Genomic DNA, 23,246 nt, shown 5'->3' with positions numbered 1-23,246 from the left:
CGTCAAGATCATAAACAATTGACAACTAGTTTTTAACCCTTGATGGTAGCCCAGTGATGACATTATTGTTATAAAACTCTTTGTCATCTTTGTAATTCAGTGTAGCTACTTTCGCGCTAGGTTTTTAATAAATTCTGATGTAAAAATAGAAAGAAAAAAAAAAAAAAAAAAAAAAACCCTAGTGATTGGGTCATGCAGCAGAACTGAATGTCACAAGTTCAAATCCAGTTTAATGTCTTTTTAACCATGGTGATTATTGTCTTCCATATTGGTTATGGGCAGTGGCGGATCCAGGAAAATTATTCACCGGGGGCGGATTTTTTTTCTAAAATGTAGGGAATTTTTTTTTGGCAAAATATAGAGGTTTTGGGGCAAAATATAGAGTTTTTTGAGTAAAATTTGGAGGTTTTTGGGCAAAATACGAAGGTTTTAGGGCAAAATATGGAGGTTTTTGGGCAAAATATGAAGGGTTTGGGGCAAAAAAAAAAAAAAAAACCACCGGGGGCAAAATCGAAAAACCGACAAAATTTGCACTAAAATTTCGAAATCCACCGGGGGCGGCCGGCCCCCTCCTTAACCCTTTGGATCCGCCTCTGGTTATGGGCCGGTCAGTTAAGGGTCGCCACAAGATCGGTTTACCCTTTTTTAGTTATCCGTTTATGTAGTCTTTTTGTATGAAATTTGTGTAAGCGTGTGATCTTTGAATAAACTAAAACAACTAACCTATATATATGTTTATTTGCTCTTAGAGATTATGCTTAAGTTTGTTTTTGTAATGAGTTAAATACCACGTTGACAACATGTAAATGTGAGTGGTGGTTTATAAGCCTTGAGTAATTGAGTTCCCCTCCTTTACGCTAGTTTTTGGATGGAGTTCTACACTTAGGGAGCTTCCTTTAAAATTCGTAATTTTTTGTAGCAATAATTTTTTATTTTCCTGAGTTCCCGATTCGCTTTGTGAGCCGATTATTCCCAAGGCGACTATTCATTTTATATATCAGTATTTTATACGACAAAAGAATGTTGGTTCGTTCTCGTTCATGTCCACAACGAGCTGAGCTCATAGCATGCTTTACTACAAGTGTCTTTAGGGGGCTCTTTACCAAAACGAACACAAGTAAATTTTTATTACCAAGTCAACAACCACTGAGATTTTTAGCTTACTGATGGATAAATAAGCCCATCTATGAAATAATGAGTTAAGGCTAACAATTAACGACCACTTATTTAAACTTATAAGCTAAATATTGAATCCACTTTTCTATAAGCTAAGCTAGACACGCTTAAATGTTTGTTAAAGCAGTGACAAATCCATTACCGTTACGTATTCAAGAATCATGATGTTGGCAAGGTCAAATTTCATCAATTTACTTCACCAATCAAACAAGCATACTTCAAAGGTTTAAGTGCACACTGTATGGTTGCCGGCCACATAATCAAGCAAAGGTGCATTAAAAACGATAAGATGAAAGCGAGCGAATTACACAAGTGAACATCATCCAAATAGATCACATGGATTCAGGTGTCTAATCCAGATTCATACAGGAATCACATTAATTGGCCAACATTTTCAAACATGTGGATGATAGTAAATGAGACGGGAAGGACCGAAGGGGGATAGTTGCTTTTAAGCAAGTACATTCGTATTTAATCATATGGTAATCATTACTAAATGGTAACTGACTGCAAAAAACATCACAACACGATATGGTGATATTAACCGACTTTATTTGATAGAAACATCATATTTAGGATCATTCAAGTTATTCACCATTACAACGATCAAAGAAAGGACACTGAATTTTTGACACAACATTTGATAACACAATCGACTCAAACGACTCCTCTAAACTACTTTGTATACGACATACCAATAGCTTTGTAACCAACATGTTCTTCTGATATCACCCTTTAGTTATCCCCTTTTAGTAACTTGGCTTCACATTCAAGCGAGAAGCAATCTTCTGCCCAAGAGACTTGTCAGCCTGAAACAAAAGAAATTGTATTTTGGTAAGTTGTATCGAATGAATCCTATATTAGTCAATCAGTTTGTTAGAAATTAAAATTACTTTTAGGGATCAGAGTTTACAACTCATCATGTCCCATTAACATCCAAAAGCAGCTTTTTTTTTACTTTTCAAAAAGTAGAATACTTCTTCCGTGATTTAGGCATATAGCCGTTTAGCTTCTTTTGTATAAGAAGTCTTCCATCTAAATGTAACAAAAAACTGAATATTCAAGAAAATACAATTACAATTATATTCCTACTTTGAACATGGCATCAGAACTTGTGTTGATGATCTAAATCATTCAATCACAGCAATTTAAATCATTTGCCTTTTTTTTCCGTTTGAGTGGTTATCATGGCAGAACATGACAGCCAAACTCAACTCATTACAGAATTAACTAGCCAATTGGCTAGAATTCTCCAAACCAACAATGAAAATCAATCACAAAGGCATCCTGATTCTTTAAAAATCAGTGTTACCCTTAACAACTCAAATTATTCATTATGGTCTCGTATGATCAAGGTTGCCATCGGAGGTAAATCCGAGGCCCTCCTCAATCATTTAACCGAAGATCCACCAGAAACCAACAACCAGAAGTGGAACCAGGAAGACTTGGTGGTATTTTCATGGATTATTCAAAACATAGAGCCACAAATTGCAAGCAATCTGACCCAGTTTCCAACAGCAAAAACCTTATGGAATGCCCTCATCACAACCTACAGTTCTGGTAAAGACAAACTCCAAACCTTTGATTTACATGTTAAAGCCAACAATATCAGGCAAGAAGGTAAATCAACTGAAGAACTGTGGTTGAAATTACAAGGAATCTGGGGTGAAATCGAAATAAGGGATCCAAATCCCATGGAACATCCGAATGATATTGTCAAATATAAGAACATCAGGTCAGAACAAAAGCTTTTCCAATTCTTAAATGCTTTAGATTATAAACATGACAATATCAAACGTGAGCTACTAAGAATCGATCCCTTACCCACTGTCGAAGGGGCTTATGCTGCCATTCGAAAAGAAAATGCACACCAATATATATTTAACAATAAAACAGATGTCCTTACCCAATCCGGCATCGCCACTGGCTTGGTAGCACCGGCATCAAAATCCAAGGATTTCGACAGCCATGGTTTGCTATCAAGAAATCAGCGTCGGTCAGACTACACGTCATCATCCCGAGATAAAGACAACCTTGAATGTACAAAGTGTGGTATGAAACGACATACCAGAGAACAATGCTTCAAGGTTATTGGATATCCCGATTGGTGGGCTGATAGACACAGAAAGGGAAAAGCCTCGATGGTAACGACGGCTACAACCAAGGGAAAACAGGAGGATAACGAAACCGGCACCACCACTCAAGGTGGTTTCGGTTTATTCACAGCCGAGCCACCATCATCATCATCATCATCCGGTGAAGGTAACAGGGGATTGGGATTAGGGATTAAATCCCTAAAAATCATACCCAACAAATTGAATAAAGTGGGTGGGGATAAATATGTCGATGAGTATGATGGGTTAGGAGTGTCGGTCACGAACTCAACACCCACCACCGAATTTAATTCCCCAAATTTATTTATTGACACAAATAGTCCCTGTAATAATATAGTTGGTAATAAACAAATAAAACCTTTTTTCAATAAAACTAAAGATTTTAAAATTAAAAATAACGTTTCGTCAATTAACATTGTTTCAAATAAAACAAAAAGTAATGAGTGGATTATCGATTGTGGTGCCACCGATACTATGATTTTTAATAAAAATGATATTATTATAAATACGAAACCAAACAAAACCAAAATTAAAACCGCTAATGGCGGTATTATACAAGTCAAGGGCGGGGGAACAGTTGAAATCTCACCAAATTTAAATTTAAAAAACTGCCTTTATGTTCCCGATCTCTCCCATAAATTACTGTCTGTTAGTCACGTGACAAAAGAACTTAATTGTACCGTCTTATTACACCCTACATTCTGTATCTTACAGGACATCAGAACGGGGGAGATAATTGGGCGTGGTACTGAACGGGATGGTCTGTATTATGTGGATGAGGTCACTAAAGATGGTAGGATCATGCTAGCTCACGGGACTCCCGATAGACAAGCATGGTTGTGGCATAGACGTCTTGGTCATCCGTCTGCTGGATATTTGCACATTTTATTTCCTAATTTATTTTCTTCAAATAATAGTATTGAGTGTGAAACTTGTATTTTGGCCAAAAGCCATCAAAAGTCGTTTAAAACTAGTAATACAAAGACTGAACGTCCCTTTGCTTTAGTTCACTCCGATGTATGGGGACCCGCAAGGGTTAATGGAGGGCACAGTTTTCGATATTTTCTTTTATTTATTGATGACTGTACTCGTATGACTTGGACATATTTTTTAACTAACAAATCCGAGGTGTTTGATAAATTTACTACTTTTTCCAACATGGTTCAAACACAATTCCAAAGTAAAATACAGGTTTTAAGATCCGATAATGGTGGTGAATTTGTCAACAGTCAAATGAAACTTTTTTGTGAAGAAAGGGGTATTATTCATCAAACTACGTGTCCACACACACCTCAACAAAACGGGGTAGCTGAAAGGAAAAATCGTATTTTATTAGAAATAACCCGTGCTTTAATGATTGAATCTAATGTTCCAAGGTCTTTTTGGCCTGAAGCTCTTGCCACCGCAACCTATCTTGTAAATAGACTACCAACTAGAGCTTTAGAACTTAAGAACCCTCTTGAAACCTTAACTAAATTTTATAAACCCCCATCTAATCTCACCCTAAGACCTCGAATATTTGGGTGCACGGTTTTTGTTCACATTCCTAAAATAGAACGAACCAAATTAGATGCGTGTGCTGAAAAATGTGTATTTGTGGGATACGGGGTAAATCAAAAGGGGTATAGATGCTATAGTCCAAAAAGGAAACACATGTACACTACAATGAACTGTGATTTTTTGGAGACTGAATACTTCTATACCCAACACACAAGTCAGGGGGAGACAGACTCTGGTGACGCAGTGAGTTGGCTAGATATTCCATCATCTGAAGAAGTGACTCATCATACCACTCCACAAAGTCCTCCTCCAGTCAGTACTACGGTTAATAATCTTCCCAACCATACAGAGGTAAATACCGAATCTCCTGATATAACTAATCATGAGGATTTAGAAGAGATTTTACAGGAAAATAGCGATCAAGTATATCCTGAAAACGAAACACCACAACAAAATGAAACACAACAGCAAGAACGGGAACAATATGTTCTTCCTCCAAGAATCAACCGAGGGATTCCTCCCAGAAGATACTCTCCTGAGAGAACAGTCTCAAAATCAAGATATCCAATGGCAAATATTGCTAGAGGAAATTTATCAAAAGAAGCAACAAAGTTCACTTCCGCATTATACTCTGAAGAAATCCCAGCAACGGTTGAACAAGCTCTAAAATCAACATACTGGAGGAAAGCAATGGAAGATGAAATGGAGGCTCTCAAGGTAAATAATACTTGGGTAAAATGTGTCCTTCCAGAATCAAAGAAACCGGTAGGATGTCGATGGGTATTCACAATCAAACACAAAGCCGATGGATCCATCGAAAGATATAAAGCGCGGCTTGTTGCCAAAGGGTACACTCAAACCTATGGCGTTGATTACTCAGAAACTCTCTCACCAGTTGCAAAAATTGACACTATTAGAATCCTTTTCTCCGTTGCCGCAAACAAAGACTGGCCACTCCACCAATTTGATGTTAAAAATGCCTTCCTACATGGAGAACTCAAAGAAGAAGTCTATATGGAAGGTCCTCCCGGTTTCACATCAGAATTCAAAGAAAGGGAAGTTTGTCATCTTAAAAAATCTCTTTATGGTTTAAAACAATCCCCTCGGGCTTGGTTTGGGCGTTTTACTATTGCTATGAAAAATTATGGTTTTAAACAAAGTAATTCCGACCATACTTTATTTTTAAAAAAAAGAGGGAACCTTATCACATGTCTCATTATTTATGTTGACGACATGATTATCACAGGAAATGATCAAGAGGAAATTACAAACTTAAAAATTAACCTTTTTAAAGAATTTGAAATGAAAGATCTAGGAGGTCTTAAATACTTTCTAGGAATCGAAGTTTTACGTTCAAAAAGAGAGATTTTTATATGTCAAAAGAAATATATACTTGACCTTCTTGCTGAAACAGGAATGGTCAACTGCAAACCCGCAGATACTCCTATGATTCCAAACCTAAGGTTATATATAGAAGATGATGCCAAAGCAGCGGATCGAAGTCAATATCAAAGGATCGTGGGAAAACTTATCTATCTAGCTCACACTCGTCCAGATATATCACATGCTGTTGGAGTTGTTAGTCAATTCATGCATCAACCCCAACAACACCACATGGATGCAGTATGGAGGATTATCAAGTATCTAAAAGGCACTGCAGAAGATGGAGTCCTGTTCAAGAAAAATAATCATCTAGAAACACAAATATTCACCGATTCGGGTTACGGAGGAGAAAAGGGAGATAGAAAATCAACATCCGGATACTTTGCCTTTGTTGGAGGAAATTTGGTTACTTGGAGAAGCAAGAAACAAAAGGTTGTCGCCCTATCTAGTGCTGAAGCTGAATTTCGGGGGATTTCACGAGGTGTAACCGAGGCCTTATGGATCAAGAAACTTTTGACAGAAATTGGTTTTCCTCCTAATACTTCGATCAAAATCATGTGTGACAACGAAGCAGCAATTGCGATTTCAGAAAATCCAGTTCAACACGATCGAACCAAACATATAGAAATTGACAGACACTTCATTAAGGAAAAATTAGAAGCCGAGATCATATCTTTACCTCACGTCCGATCAGAAGACCAACTAGCAGATATCTTAACCAAGTCAGTCAACGGAAGACTTTTTAGAGAAATACTCTCCAAGTTGAACATCGGAAACCCCACTATTCAACTTGCGAGGGAGTGTTAGAAATTAAAATTACTTTTAGGGATCAGAGTTTACAACTCATCATGTCCCATTAACATCCAAAAGCAGCTTTTTTTTTACTTTCCAAAAAGTAGAATACTTCTTCCGTGATTTAGGCATATAGCCGTTTAGCTTCTTTTGTATAAGAAGTCTTCCATCTAAATGTAACAAAAAACTGAATATTCAAGAAAATACAATTACAATTATATTCCTACTTTGAACAGACCATTATTGTTAACTGATAACTAAAGCGACAACTTTAACAAATGAATCAATAATCTCCCATTTGGTGTTAACTTAAACCTCTAACAAGTCATTGGGTAGATAGAAACAGGTGAACGAGTGAAAGTTGCCTAAATTGTATTTCTAAATGCTTAGAACCTCATAATCAATTTAAGACCTGTGTTGTTTAATTTATATATTTACAAGGAAGTTTACGATTCTGTAAAGATAGTGGAAATTGACACTCACCATTTCTACTCAGTAACAAATTTACCCGTTCAGATCCAAATTCATTTTGAGGCGCTATTCAACCCCATTTTGCAAACCCTACTGAAAACCTCTCTCATGAATAATGAGAACAGTATATTGCATTTTCTATATTTAATTAACTCATAAGAGTTAGGATCATCAGGAAAAATAGGCCTTCTTATCTTTAATTCCATCCAACTTTTTACTTGTTAATGTTGTTTGGTTTCTTAGTTGTATCAGGTTTCTTAGTTTATCCTACAAATTCATAGATAGTGTCATTTTTATGTAATGAACATCTTAACAATGACCACAAACATAAGCAAATTGTATACAGTAACACCTAATTCCTATAATCCTATGTTTGGTTATTCTTTTTACAACACTTAGATAGTTTATTTGCATGTTATCATCATCCAACACCTTTTGGTGCAATGTTTAAGTAAAGAAAGGAAGTCGAACCTGTGACCAGTATGAAATCCAAATTGTCCGGACCTCGTGAGTGACACGTGGATCAGACAGAGCACCAACAATCCTGGTGATGAATCGTTCTTGTCTGTACATAAAAAATAAATCATAAACAATGTGAGACGATGCATACGTTTAGTTTTAAAAAGTTCATACGGAAAATAAGGGTAACACAGGGTACCTGTCTGGAGAAAAGGATCTGTATCTCTCTCCTGGCTGCTTAAAGTTGTTCTCTTTCTCAATCACAGCCTGCAACACACAACACATTATAACTTTCAACATTTAGAAATTTTCAGAGCAAACGTTTATCAAAGTAAGAATAATGTAACACAACACAAATTAGGTTATCATACTATATTTTTTTTTTTTGAAAGGCAAACTCACACACCAACCTAAATCTAACTCGAATATATACACCACGAATTGTCCTAAGCAGGACTCGAACCCTCAACCTCAAGGTTGTAAGGGTGACCTCGATACCGTCAAGCCATTGACTCTTTGGTAGGTTATCATACTATAAGATCAACCAATAATACATATACATTGTGTAAGAAATATAAGTATAAGGAATCTCTTTCTATTTGCTCTAAAACAATCATCAGTTAGCCAACTGTCAATAGTTTCCTACAACTGAAAGATATTATTTCGTTTAAAAAGAAGCAGTGCGATATGCTCAGATCATTAAGTTAAAAAGATTTGTAGAAAGTTGCATTACACTGATAACTATATTGTTTTTATGTTCTTATTGCTATTATACGACTTTTTTTAGATAGCATGTTCAAAAATAGTTTAAGAAAAAGAAAATAAATGAGCTGACCTTATCACGCTTTCCTGACAATCTAACAGGAGGAATAGGGTACATCTCAGCATGACGAGCAGGATCGTGTCTTGAAGGGAAGTAGTTGATCTGCAAATCAAGATAACACAAAATCAAGACGAAAAAAATAGCACTCGATAAATTATATTCCTGTTTAGATAGAAAAGAGACCAAGAGTGTGTTTGATAAACCAAGATCATTAAGCGTCGAATGGTTCAAAGGTTCAGTTCAAAATTTGAATGATGTGAAATTAATGTATTAACTTTTTAAATGAACAAGTAAAAAGACAAAATTGTTCAACAAGTGCTTTGGATATAATTTAAGGAGCATAATGGTTAAGAGAGTATTTTAATTCGGAATGGTTCAGTACATATTGTTGAACGGTTCGACAAAATCTGTCATTCAGATGTCAATAACAAACGCACTAAATGCTAAACGATTCAATTAAGAGGCACACAAACGAGAGTATACATATGACACATACCTCTTCATCTCTGTGCATGAAATTCATGAACCCTTCATGGTGATTATTGTGATGAGCACACTTAGGAGCATTAGCAGGAAGCTGCAAATAGTTTGGACCAAGACGGTGCCTTTGCGTGTCAGCATACGAGAAAATACGAGTTTGAAGCAGCTTATCATCAGAATAGTAAACTCCAGGTACAATAATTGCAGGGCAGAATGCAAGCTGTTCATTCTCAGCAAAAAAGTTATCAATATTCTTGTTCAAAACCATACGACCAACAGGCTGCAACGGTACAATATCCTCAGGCCAGGTCTTGGTTACATCAAGCGGGTCAAAGTCAAACCGATCCTCATGATCAGGGTCAATGGTCTGAATAAAAAGCTTCCATTCTGGATAGTTCCCTGCCATAATCGAATCGTACAGGTCCTGTGTTGCATGGCTATGATTAGCTCCTCCAATTTTAATGGCTTCATCCTCCAACAAACTTTTAACGCCACAAGTCGGTTTCCAGTGGAATTTAACGTAATACGCTTTGCCGGCTTTGTTAATTAGAGTGTAGGTGTTGACTCCGGAACCTTCCATGTGTCGGTAATCTTGCGGTATACCGATGTCATCTTGGAGAAACGTGAACATGTGCAAGCTTTCGGGATGGTGCGAGAAAAAGTCGAGAATTCTCCAGTCCTCTTGGATGTGTGACTTCGGGTTCGGTTTCAGAGCATGAACCATGTCGGGAAATTTCATCCCGTCACGAACGAAGAACACGGGGAAATTGTTTCCAACCAAATCGAAGTTACCCTGAAAGCGTAAAAGATGATAAGCACATTAGAAAATGAGCACGACTGCATGAGTGAACTAAAAAACAAGGTTGACAAAATCGCTACTCGGGGCTCAGTCAGAACTTTTTAGGGAGTACTCAGCAACTCCAGGAGTTCCCGGATGTTGACCAAGTTTGACTATGACGGAATTTTAACCAATTATGACTGATTTTCCGAGTAATCCCGAGCTTTGACGATTGTCAGAGTAATCATGAGTTTTGGCCGAGTTTGACCGAAACTTGTCAAGTTTGCAAAAACCGAGTACTTGCCGAGTAATTCCGAGTTCTGCAACACTGACTAAAAATGACTCAACTTTTACAATATAGGATAGGATAATTCTCACCTCTCTGGTATAAAACTTGACTGCAAAACCTCGAGGGTCTCTGAGAGTTTCAGGGCTACCACGTTCATGGATGACAGTAGAGAAACGAACGATAACGGGAGTTTGGACACCAGGGGCACGAAGAAAATCAGCACACGTGAGACCAGAAATGTCATGTGTGACCTCGAAGAAACCCTTTGCACTAGCACCCCTGGCATGGACAACGCGTTCGGGAATACGTTCACGATCGAAGTTAGCTAGCTTCTCCACCAAATGGTAGTCCTCAAGAAGGATTGGGCCTATTATGTAGAAAATAAATCATGAATAGCGAATTTTCATGCAATATATTTCATTAGTATATTACTGTAATTAACAAATGCAAGCCTGTATTCACAGAGATGTAGTACAACCACACATTTGGTTGATGTGAGATATCACAAGTTCTCAAATGTCATTCTATACCGAAAATATAACAATATGACAGTAGGGTTAAAATAATTTTAGATACATCTGGTGCCTATGTATAACACAGGTTCAAATAAACACCTTCAGTATAGCATTACGCGATACAGTGTATCAAGATATCCCAACATCTATGAAAAACTGAAAAAAAGAACAATTTTAGATACCTCTTGTGCCAACTGTTAACGAGTTGTTGTTGTTGTAAACCGGAGCACCAGAATTCGTAGTCCAGAATGGAGCATTGTAAGCACTTGAAGGACGGTACTGCAAGAGATAAAAAAGTAAAATCCATTAGTTAACATCACTATTTCATACAAGCATGTCTATCACCAAAATATATAAGTTGATCCCTAATAAAGAACCCGTTTTCAACACTTACAATTATGTTAAGAGTTAAGTTAATAAAATACAGCCAAATCATTATATCTTAAGTTACAATATTTTTTAAGGTAAATCAAGTTATCATTAACTTAGAGGCACAGACCTTTACTCTTCACAAGAAGATCACATAGAATTCTAAAAATACATGCTTTTATTAACATGAGATTTAGTATGAGTAGCAGAATAGTATTATATCAACTACATATAACTCAATAAATTCAAAAAGATAATCAAATTCCCTCTGACTTCATATCATATTAAAAAATTTATCAGCAAAAAAAGTTCCTGTTTCAGTATTATGAAAACACTGTTGAAAGCATGTATGTATCGAATAAAATCACTAGACTTAAAAATCAATCTAATAATTAGGGCAAAAGTAACCCCCAATTCAACAAAAAACTTCAGGCATACAATTAACTGAATACAAGTAACTAAGATCAATCAATCAGCCAATATAAATAAAAATTGCATGAATATTACAAGATAAACATACGATTCATATATAATATACAACTACTTGAATCAAATTGAATCAAACAGCAACAAAAAGATCTTCAAATAGTCAATATCAATAGTTAAGTATATATGATCTTCATATAATTTTCATAAAATAAAATTGAAGAGTTGAATTAAAGCATATATTATATTATTATACCTTGTAAGGATCCATGAATATGAAAGTAAGTAAATTCTGAAATTGATTTCTAGAGAACGATTTTCTGAATATGCTGAGTGAGATTATTATATACAACCTCTTTTGGGCCTTAATTATTTACAACATATATATTTATTTCTTTCCCATTTCTATACTCAATTTCTCGCGTATGCAACTATGCAAGTATGAGATCAATATATCACGAGAAACTGAAAGTATAGAATTTTTTTTTTTTTTTTTTTTTTTTGACAGGGATTACTGGAGAGGGACTAAATCACCCGTTGCGATCATCTCCCGTTTTGACTATGCCGATGCAGCGATAATAACTCCGCCTCCATCACTGTCCGGGAGGAAAGCTTGAAACCGATCCAAGGGCACGGCCAAGTAAAACCCCCTCTCCTTTACCCTCCCAAACGATATGGAAAATGTGTCATGAGTGGATATTTCATGGCAGAGATAAAATTGTGTTTTTAATATGTAGTCAACAGTGGTCGAACTCCTGACCTCCCTTAAAGGAGGCAGGCCACCAACCGCTGGACCACTGGAAGTATAGATATTTTGGTATGTCCGATTTAGGGGTGTGTTTGGATGAAACTAATCGGAGCTGGTGTTTCTAATGCACTAGAGTTGGAGCTGAAACTTATTTTTGAAGCTATAGCTGGAGCTTATAATTTTTAATAAATCTTTGATAAATTAGCTGGAGTGTATTTTTCAATTTGATAAACTATATTTTTTTTATAAGCTACTATAAATAGTTTATTTTTAAGAGCTTATGATTTTCATAAGTCATACTTTTTATGTCTACCAAACGAAGTTTATTAGTTGTAGCTTATTAAAATCATAAGCTCAAGCTTCTATAAGCTCTCATAAGCTTCAATAAGCTGTTGCGCTAAACACACCCGGTTGAATTGTCGAAAAACTTCTAAAATAAGAATTTTACCGTGTTTGCGTGATAAGATTATGGTAACTTTTGAAACGAACAATTTTTATGTTCTAGATCGATTAGAGGGTCATTAGGTAAAACTCGATTTTTATGTTATAGATACATATAATGAATTTTTTTGTGTTGATTTATAAAAGTTGAAAATTTCATTATTCATAAATAATAAGGGTTTCTTATAGATAGAATGAAAACTTTTGTGTTGATTTATTTGTTTTTCAAGGCGAAATATATTTTGTTATTAAAACTTAAAAGAAACAAACTATAGCATGCATGTGAGGGCATGCAGCCATATAGACACAACATATAACTATCGAAATCTTCATAGATCTAGCAGTGCAAGAGCTATTGAGCGAAGAATTAAAAGAACATCACTTTTATGCAACAGGATAAATAATTGTGATCTTCGAAAGAACTTGGATTAATAAGCCAATGATTCCAATCCAGCTTAATCTTTTTTTAACGCTTTGTAATCCATTCGAATGAGTTGATTTGGATTTCTTTTAGTGCTATAGGACAGTTACCCTTTTTCTTTTGGAATAGAGTAAGGTTCTTGTGACGCTAAATGATATAAACATCACACCCATTCTATGACTTGCCACAATGTTGAAGATTGCTCGAAAACTTCACTGTTCATAATTTTTAAGTTTTAGATGAAGGGTTAATAGACTTAGACTCTAAAATAATATGATAGTTGAAGTGACTTATAAAATAAGTTCAAAACTTATAAAATATGAACTTATATAATTACCCTTAACATAATTAACTATCATAATTATATATATTATTGTGCTCTTGTAAGTTTAAAGTTATAAGTTTCAACTACTTTACTGCAAACTTGTAACTAAGCCCTACCTTCTTACTTTAAAAATTTGCTCAATTTATCGGCTCCAATTTCAACTACAAGTTTCAACCTCATTTACTTTCGCCAAATACATCGTAAGTCTTACTGTGTCCTACGAAGTATAGGTTGTTAGTATATAAAGATACAAGGGGTAAGAATGTAATTTTACATTTCAAAGGCTTCTAGCTTATTTTCCAACGCCTAAGTTATGTTAGTGTAAAAAGATAGGTAAATGAGGAGGCAAGCTACTCTTCACTTGTTAACAATTCAATTTGAGCGGAGTTCGAGTTTGAACATAATTTTAAAATCGTTTAATTAAGAAGTTCGAGCTTCTTATATTAAACTCGAACAACTTCATGGACATAAATAAATATATATCATAATTATAACTTAACTTTACCTATTATATTTATATTTAATACAAAATATGATACTAAATCTTAATATCTGCAGGTATATTATAAAAACTCAATATGTATTTATAACTAAAATATAGAATATAGAATATAGAATATAGAATATATAATATAGAATATAATAATAATAATAATAATAAACACCAAATACAATGTATAAATGAGTAGAGCTCGAATCGAATTTTTAATTTGTACAATATAAATCGAGGTAAGCTCAAGGACTCAAGGTTAATATAGTGAGCTCGAAATAAAATGACCTTAAGATTTTTAAATTATGAAAGTCTCGCGCTCGAGTTAAACTCGAGTCTAATCAAGCTCGAACTTGACTCAGCTCACTTTTTATGAACTTCAAATATAGTTGTTAAAGAAAATTGTAAGGAATATTTGGCTAACGATTTTAATCAAACTTTGTCAATAAATAGTTAATAAATTCAAAAAATATACTCCAATATTTAAGTGTATTTTATTATGAGTTGTGGCGAGTTCCGTACCTGGTAATATGATAGTGTAGACTTAAAGTCTCAAATTACGTAGTAACATCTATAACGTATTTTGTTATATGGAGCAATTAGAAAATTAGAATTAGTTTTATGTGCGACTCCTTTGTGACCACGTATAAAAAGATGAGACAAGGGCGAAGACACTTTGACTTGAATCGGTAATAAACATAATCACACGTTTTTTTCAGCAGATATAAAACCGCCGATATTTTAGAACGAAACGCCTTGTTTTTACGTCCTCGTCAGTCCTACATCTTTATAGTATATCCACAAAAATAACATACCTTTTTAGTACGGAGTAGTAATTAACACAAAATATAATAGCAAAATATACAAAGTAGACCCCAAGGTTCACCATATTTTCACGACGACCCTCATTGAAGCTATTTTTGTACTTTGAAGCTAAACGTGTATCTCAAGAAGTATGATAAATGGGAGTATAATACATACATTTTTAGAGGATTTAATATTCAAATATCGCTAAAGCACTTGTAACGTTGCGTTCTGATCTGATGTGTTATTATCATAAAGTCACAACGCCACTAATCAGTAGGGGGGCTAGGAAATTTTTTCACCGGGGGGCGAAATTTTTTTTAAAACGTAAGGATTTTTTGGGCATAATATGAAAGTTTTTTGAGCAAAATTTGGAGGCTTTTGTGCAAAATACGAAGATTTTGGAGCAAAATATGGAGGTTTTGAGACAAAATAAAAAAAATTCTACCAGGAACAAATCGAAAAACCGAAAAAATTTGCACAAAAAAATTACAAACACACTGGGGGTGGGCGCCCCACCCTGCCCCTTCATAGATCCGTCCCTTCCACTAATGAGGTTTTATGACTAAAGCAATCTAAAACGTTAGGCATATAGAAACAGAAACTTAAGGGTTAGGTTCAATTTGAAAAATAGTTGCTAACATAAAGGTTCATTTGAACAATTATAAGCTGTTGAGGTAATTTGTAATAATAGTTATTGACATAAAGGTTCAATTAAACAATTATAAATTGTTAGGGTCATTTTTAGAAAATAGTATCAACATAAAGGTTCATTTAAATAATTATTAATTAAATTAATATTCATAGGTTTTTTTTATTATTTTTATTTATAGGTTCATTTAAACAATTATACCTAAATAAATTGGAACCCCATGTTTCTTCTTTCCTTATCCTCTCTCTTTGGAGTTTATCAAAATTATAAAGAGCCACTCGTGTCAGGTTTGATGACTTGGACCTCTTAGAGCCTGACACGCATTCATAAATGCTTTGAAACGTGTGAACACAGATCGGAGTCTCGAATATGCTTTCTGATAAGGTTATTTTTAATTTGAATTTAGCCACAAATAATATACGGAGCATCTATTTTTTCCAATTTTAAATCTCGACAACAGCTTTCTTTTTGTTTGTTTTTGTTTACTCCGTATTTATTAGAAACCACTAAAAATATAGGGAGTATTTCGTTAAAATACTCTAACCACTACAAATGTAAAGTCATACTCTAACAACTACAACTTATACTTCCTTTCGCCCCCACATAATTATTCACATATAGAAAAACACGTAGCTTAAACATGTTATTATTATACTTACTTTTTGACTTTTTAATTACTTCACATTTTTGTCATTTACTTTTTACTTCTGTTTATTTTACATGCATAATTAAGGATTAAGGTTATAGAATATAAAAACTTATACGAGTACCTATTATTCATTTGAGACGGTGTAAAAAAAATATTAGACATAGGCAATTAACCGAGAGAGTAAATAATAGATAAGGGTCATAATATTACCTGGTTTGTAATTCGTTCATGGGCCTGGAAATGAAACATGCAATCTTTGAAGCATGGATTTTGTTGATAAGATCTGCAATCTTGGGCCAGTTACGGGTCCAAGACAACACAAAAAAGCATATTAGATTTGAAGTGACCATATTCGATATAACAAGTAAATTGGATATACAAATCTTTCAAGAGCTAGTTACCTTGTTCTCAAAGAGATGTACCATGATTGAGTCAACACGCTGTCGAGCTTCGTTATTCCAATGTAAGGTTGTCTAATGTAGACGATCAGTGAATGAGCATAATGTAGCTTCAGCTCTCGAATGACATGACAAATGGACCAAGACCAAAATCGACGTCTTTCTTTATATTTAGTGTAATCATTATATTATATATTATATAAACTGTTAAACGATTATATAAACTGTTAAACGATACGATGATACTTACTCTCATATTGTTCCAACAATTAAGTTGGTTTCACATCATGACTCTAGAATGCATTCGTATCCTACTTATCATGATGATGATGTTGATGATTTGTTGTATTGTCAATTTGTCATCATATCATATTCATATATCATACGTAGTATTAGTTATTACAACATATAATTTTATCACCTATGGACTTTTTTCACTTGTGACCCATCTTTCACATTTGGCCCATTAGAGAATAACGTTATTAGGCTTTTCAATGACCTATTAGGATTTTCAGGCCTATTGGGCTTATCATTCGCATTAACAATCAAACAATATAAACCTCATATGGGTTGAAAATAATACAAACACAACCATATATACAAGCCCACTTAAACATGGGCTACTGAAGCAAGCCCAACCCAATCTCAAACACTTCGAATCATTACACAAATAAGACATACATATGTAAAAAGAAACTTACATAAAATATGTGTGCCACAAAGTTTAGACTTTTCTATTTACAAACCCGAACCTGAAACGTAGTAACTTAGCACATCGAGTGTGCCCTTATTTTAAGTTACAGGTTCCTTAAGTACGCGAAAATATTACAGAACAAACGAAAAGGTAGGACTGAAACATTGACATCATTCTCGTAAGATACAAACTTAGAGACGGACCTTTACTATACTAGCTTGTTGACCATACTCGATATAAATACGCGTCCCATGACTTTTATGTTCAGTAGTTGGGACGAACATTGAGACGTGATGCTAGCTTCTGGCCCAAAGTCGAGTCACACTGCAACAAAGTCGTACAAATTGTATCAAAATAAGCTCACAATACATATAAATTAAAGCCAATTAGTACAAATTTAAAGAGGGAAACATGAACTAACCTGGGTCCAATAAGAGATCCAGATGCTACGGAGCTCATGGGTGACTTTTGGGTCAGACAACATCTTTAGCATTCGGATAATGAATCGTTCTTGCCTACATGGAACAAAAATAAAACATTCTAAGATACTTATAAAATGTTGAACTATTACAAAACACAAACAGGGCGAAACATGTACCTGTCCGCGTCCCATGATCTGAATCTTTCTCCTGGCTGCTTGAAATCATTTGCTTTTGGGATAACAGTCTGCATTAATCGAAACAGATTCATTTTTTTAAATGATAATTCATACAAATTTATGATCTCAACTAACTGTTTTTGTTAAGAGGCAAAAACTAACCCTATCACGGACTCCAGTAACTGGTCTAGAATTGATCGGGTACTGCTGAGCGTGCTGCGTACGCTCATACCTCGAAGGATGGTAATCAACCTGAAAGAAAACAATATATTAATAATTTTTATCAAATATTATTATTAATAACATAGTCCTAAATAACTGTCCCCTGACTTTGAAGTTTGACTTTAAATATGTTTCTTTCTGTTATACTTTATAATAAAACTATAATAATAATATACCTCCTCATCTCTGTGCATGAAATTCATACTTCCATCATAGTGATTGTTACGATGAGCGCATTTAGGTGCGTTCACTGGGAGTTGCAGGTAATTTGGTCCCAAACGGTGCCTCTGAGTATCAGAGTAAGCGAAAATACGACCCTGGAGCATCTTATCATTCGAGTAATAGATACCAGGGACAACAAGGCCCGGGTTAAACGCCAACATTTCATTCTCATTAAAGAAGTTATCAATATTCTTATTCAAAACCATACGCCCAACCGGCTGCAACGGTAAGATATCTTCGGGCCAAACCATGGTCCCATCAAGCGGGTCAAAGTCAAGACGGTCTTCATGATCCGGATCAATAACTTGCATAAACAGCTTCCATTCAGGAAAATTACCAGCTTGAATCGAGTCGTAAAGATCTTGAGTTGCGTGACTATGATTCGCTCCTCCGATTTTGACCGCTTCTTCATCGGTCAAACACTTGACTCCACAAGTAGGTTTCCATGTGAATTTCACATAGTGAACTTTACCATCTTTGTTGACCAAAGTCAACGCGTTAACACTCGACCCTTCTATGTGTCGGTAATCAGTTGGGATACCGAGATCATCGAGCCAAAACGTCATCGTGTTCAAGCTTTCGGGATGATGTGACAAAAAGTCAAGAATTCTCCAGTCTTCTTGGATATGCGATTTCGGGTTGGGCTTAAACGCATGAATCACTTCGGGAAACGCCATTGCATCACGAGTAAAAAACACAGGGAAATTGTTTCCAACAATATCGAAATTACCCTCTCGAGTGTAAAACTTTGTTGCGAAACCACGAGGGTCTCGGATCGTTTCGGGGCTTCCACGTTCGTGGATGACAGTTGAGAATCGAACGATTGTGGGAGTTTGGACACCTGGCGCACGAAGGAAATCGGCGCAAGTGAGATGAGTGATGTCATGTGTGACCTCAAAGAAACCCTTAGCACTCGCACCTCGCGCGTGAACAATACGTTCGGGAATTCGCTCACGCGTAAAATTTGCAAGTTTTTCAACCAAGTGATAGTCCTCAAGTAGAATTGGACCTGTCAAAGTTGTCAAAAGTTCAATTTAGTAGGTCAAATTTGGATATGAACTCGGATGTATTAGATTAAGGTTTGATTTATTGGGTTAAAGTAACTCAAATACAGCCAAAGTCAAAATTGGCCAAAGTCCGAATAGTCTCTGGCTTAGTCGATTAATCGCTTAGTCGATTAATCGACTAGCAACTTTTACAACCTTGTAACTTATAATAAAATCTGATAATAAAGTACCTCTATTGCCAACAGTCAATGATGCAGTATTGTTGTAAACAGGTAAACCAGCATTTGTAGTTGTGAATGGAGTGTTGTAAGCACTTGATGGGCGTTGCTGTAACATTTATTTATGTCAAATTATATAAAAGAATAATAATTAGCAAATATATATAACTGATGACTAAGTACTGTATAATAATGGTATTCAACATAAAAATATATCATTGTAGTAGTAACAAATATGCTAAGCGTTTTCGAAAATTACATCCGGGTGAGGCAGGATAAGTTTCGCATCCTGCACAACGGGACCAAAATGTTCAGCTACTCGAATAACATCCAATTTTTTTTAATAGTTCACATTATCGGACCCGATATGATGGTTAGGATTGATTATCTTAAGCGGTTAATTGTTTGTGAATGAAATAAACAGTTTTGAATAATTCAAAGTACTAAACTTTACTAAGCTAGAATTATTTGATCATCTTGAGTCTTAACTAGTATTAAGACTGTTAAGTACCAAAATTTAATAAGCTAGAAACAAATGAACAATTTTAACAAGCAATTCTAACTTTCTAAGAATCTTAATTCTAAAGGAAACATATTAGTTCTCTAAATTTTAGTTAGTTAGAAAAAATACAAAAAATAAATAAATAAAATCAGAAGAGTAAAGGCAATGAAATGATGAATTAAGAGTTCACAGGGGAGATGTTTCTATAAAGGTGACACTGTTTTCTTTATTAAAATTTGTATGTATTCAAATAAATAATGATATCTAATATTTTGTTTTTTATACATAGAAAGAATATAGATATATGTAATTTAACTCTAGAATAGTTGTTGCCTTTTTTGACCCTAACAATAATAAAAATAAATTATGAATTTTATTTGTGGATTAGATTCGGGTAAATTTACTTTGTTTGCATGAAAATGACAGTCCTTCAGTCCTTTTTGTTATAGTTATGTTAGAAAAAAATAAAAGTCCTTTTGTCTCAGAAAATACTACTCCACTAGGGAGTAATATTTAATTTATTTACCGTTTATATATCATTAACCAGATAATTAATATACTACACCTTTTTCTTTATTGTCCTCAACGTTACAATTTACTACTGTTTTTTTCTTCATTACAAATATAAGATGGATGGATTTCATTCTATTATTATTTACTTATATCATAGTTTTATTGTCTGTTTTATATTATTTAATAATTTTTTTAGAAAGTTGTAGATCTGATAAACTACCAAACCTCTGTTGTTAAATAATACGGAGTATAATATATAAAATATTAATTATTATTAATAAGTATTATTTTGTGAAAATAAAACGAAGTACAAAGATTGAACCGATAACAAAATACTGATCAGGTTTCAGGTAACCATGCAGGATATACAAATACAAATAAGGTAATCATAAACGAAGTTTAAAGAAAGCTTTTCGAGATAAGATAACCATTTTTTTTTTTTTTAAATTTATTTATTGTTACTTTTACATAAGAAACCTAGAATAAATATCAAGTACGGAGTAAAATATAATGCATTAGTTCTGTCCATAATTAATTAAAGAGTACGTTAAACAAGTTGTATAGCAATATAAAGTTGTACCTAGCAAGGATCCATGATTTTTTATGACAGCAAAGAAAAAAAAAGAGTAGGTTTAAGCTTTGTGATCAGCTTGTACCACTCTTTACTACTACTGCTTGAAACTTATTTATAACCAAGATATATCTTATTTCGGTGAATAGTATGGAGTATACTTGAAACTTATTTATAACCAAGATATATCTTATTTCGGTGAATAGTATGGAGTATAGTATATAATAGCAGTGGCGGAATTTGAACTTGAATACAGACGGGGCGGTGTAAAAATTTAATAAATATTTCATGTTCAGATAAACACTAAAAAAAACCTTATTTTTTTATAAATTTTTTTTTTAATGTAAATTTTTTTTTTTTTTTCGTAAAATCTAGATGGGACAGATACCCCTATGGGTTCTAATAAGTACCGCCACTAATAATAGTACGTATTTTAAAAATGGAATTATTATTTTAGATCTGATAAATTACCAAACTTTTTCTATAAAGGTTTTTATGTTCACATTATCCGAAAAAGAACAAGTTTTTACTAATGTATATGACATAATTGGATCATTATCACGTGACTATTTGGGACCCTCTCCCATTTCATCTTATGTTTCTAGTGATCCACTAGGTTGACGTAAAAATAAAAACGAAGCCATATATATACGTGAAATTAATATTATATTAAATATTAATATATATAATATAATAATATAGTAATATAGTAATAGCAATATTAATAATTTAAATAACTAATAGTAGTATACAAACTAATATAGTACGGAGTATCATATATGATGTTTTTTGTGTGACTTATATATCTGTATCATGTATGCATATATTTATTAATCTATGTTGTTTGTAAATATGAAACTCAGGCAATCATAAACACGTGCAACAGTATATATTAGTACAAATTATAACAAAATACTCCTAACAAATTGGATTTTTGTCATATAAAGCGAGACACTCATTGAGCTAGGATCTTAACTGATCATGTATATGAAGCTAACCACTTTTAGTCTTGATTCAATGCAAATAGGTTAGGCTGGTCTATATTTATAGCATAAACATGATATAAAGTTATATCGGACTTGATTCACCTTTGGGATGAATCATCATACTCACAATAAAAAAAAAATTAATTATATTTAAATATATTTAATTGTATACTTAATACTTTATACTGTAGCTCAGACTTAAGTTTCTGTTTAGAACATAATAATATCCAAAAAAAAAAAAAAAACATTACAGGACAAATTGTATGAGTACCTTATAAGGATCCATGATCTTGATGGGAGCTAACAAAGAAAGATGAGAGATGAGGTTTAAGCTTTGTGATCAGCTTGCTCTTTACTGCCACTGCTTGAACCCTATTTATAACCAAGATATCTTATTTTCGGTGAATATAATATTATTATTTTAAATAGATTTTTTGAATATGGATAATAATAGATACAGTAATAGATAGATAATAGACGTGCATTATTGTACATGATTATTATGATTATTGATTGTCGAAGTGGGTGAGAGAGTTTATCATGTCAGGTTGACAAAAAAGTTAACAAACAGTTCAACTTTAGTGCATGTTAATTCAAGAACAGTTGATAACTCAATAAACTTTTTTTCTTCTTTTATTATTATTTTTTTAATTTTTAATTTGGATTGCGGTAGTTGACCGTAACTTGTTGGATTTTTGGTATGGTTAAAAGTCGGCTTAATGTTGTTAGGACATTGGATCTCGATTGCTGTTTCAAGTGTTTGTTTGACTGGTTTCGTTCGATAGAACTATTGTAATGTAATTAGTTGTGATCGTAGTATTTAGTTGGTTATATCTGCTCAATGATTTGATATTTAGTTTAATTATTATTGCGCAATAGAGTCTAAATCAGCTATTGATATGTTCATAATGTAACATAAAATAACTAGACAAAATAGTTAAAAATTAAAACGCATTTAGACAATTAAACCCGACAGCATAGCGATTAATACGTAAAAAGACTAGTTCGTTTCACAGAGAGCAGTTGTATTAAAACTTTAAAAACTAATAATAATTATCCTAATTAAAAGAGGGAGTTTTGATTTGAAATTAATTAAACTACAATAAAACACGTAAACTAATAAACGAATTAATCAAATGAGAGGAAACGATGTTCACTTAAATGATTCACAAACAAAGGTGGATTGTCTTTTCAATAAAAACTGATTAAC

At 33.8% G+C, this 23,246-nt stretch overlaps 2 protein-coding genes across 2 annotated transcripts; both read right to left on the bottom strand.

Moving 5' to 3' along the window:
- Nucleotides 1-1,711: 1,711 nt before the first annotated feature.
- LOC139894639 (catalase-like) lies at nt 1,712-11,943 on the bottom strand. Its single transcript, XM_071878042.1, has 8 exons — nt 11,832-11,943; nt 10,963-11,059; nt 10,355-10,632; nt 9,215-9,991; nt 8,731-8,820; nt 8,095-8,162; nt 7,908-8,001; nt 1,712-1,985 (listed from the first exon to the last, which is right to left on the bottom strand). Exons 1-8 carry the CDS (start codon nt 11,844-11,846, stop codon nt 1,926-1,928), a joined length of 1,479 nt encoding a protein of 492 aa, XP_071734143.1. The 5' UTR covers nt 11,847-11,943; the 3' UTR covers nt 1,712-1,925.
- A 5,636-nt stretch (nt 11,944-17,579) lies between these two features.
- Nucleotides 17,580-22,466, bottom strand: LOC139894638 (catalase-like). The gene is made up of 6 exons (XM_071878041.1): nt 22,308-22,466; nt 19,477-19,573; nt 18,194-19,248; nt 17,958-18,047; nt 17,796-17,863; nt 17,580-17,712 (listed from the first exon to the last, which is right to left on the bottom strand). Exons 1-6 carry the CDS (start codon nt 22,320-22,322, stop codon nt 17,595-17,597), a joined length of 1,443 nt encoding a protein of 480 aa, XP_071734142.1. The 5' UTR covers nt 22,323-22,466; the 3' UTR covers nt 17,580-17,594.
- Nucleotides 22,467-23,246: the final 780 nt, after the last annotated feature.

Source organism: Rutidosis leptorrhynchoides, chromosome 2 (genome assembly GCF_046630445.1).
Source record: "Rutidosis leptorrhynchoides isolate AG116_Rl617_1_P2 chromosome 2, CSIRO_AGI_Rlap_v1, whole genome shotgun sequence".
Lineage (NCBI taxonomy): Eukaryota > Viridiplantae > Streptophyta > Magnoliopsida > Asterales > Asteraceae > Rutidosis > Rutidosis leptorrhynchoides.
Note: the sequence above shows the minus strand (reverse complement) of the source record. Positions and strands in the feature narration are given on the sequence as shown.

Coding starts and splice junctions, on each gene's coding strand:
- LOC139894639 (XM_071878042.1), bottom strand. Junction 9,992..10,354: donor TCAAGTTTTATACCAGAGAG/GTGAGAATTATC, acceptor TTACGCTTTCAG/GGTAACTTCGATTTGGTTGG. Junction 1,986..7,907: donor GGATTTCATACTGGTCACAG/GTTCGACTTCCT, acceptor CTTTTGTTTCAG/GCTGACAAGTCTCTTGGGCA.
- LOC139894638 (XM_071878041.1), bottom strand. Junction 19,249..19,476: donor ATTGACTGTTGGCAATAGAG/GTACTTTATTAT, acceptor CAACTTTGACAG/GTCCAATTCTACTTGAGGAC. Junction 18,048..18,193: donor TCATGCACAGAGATGAGGAG/GTATATTATTAT, acceptor GTTTTCTTTCAG/GTTGATTACCATCCTTCGAG.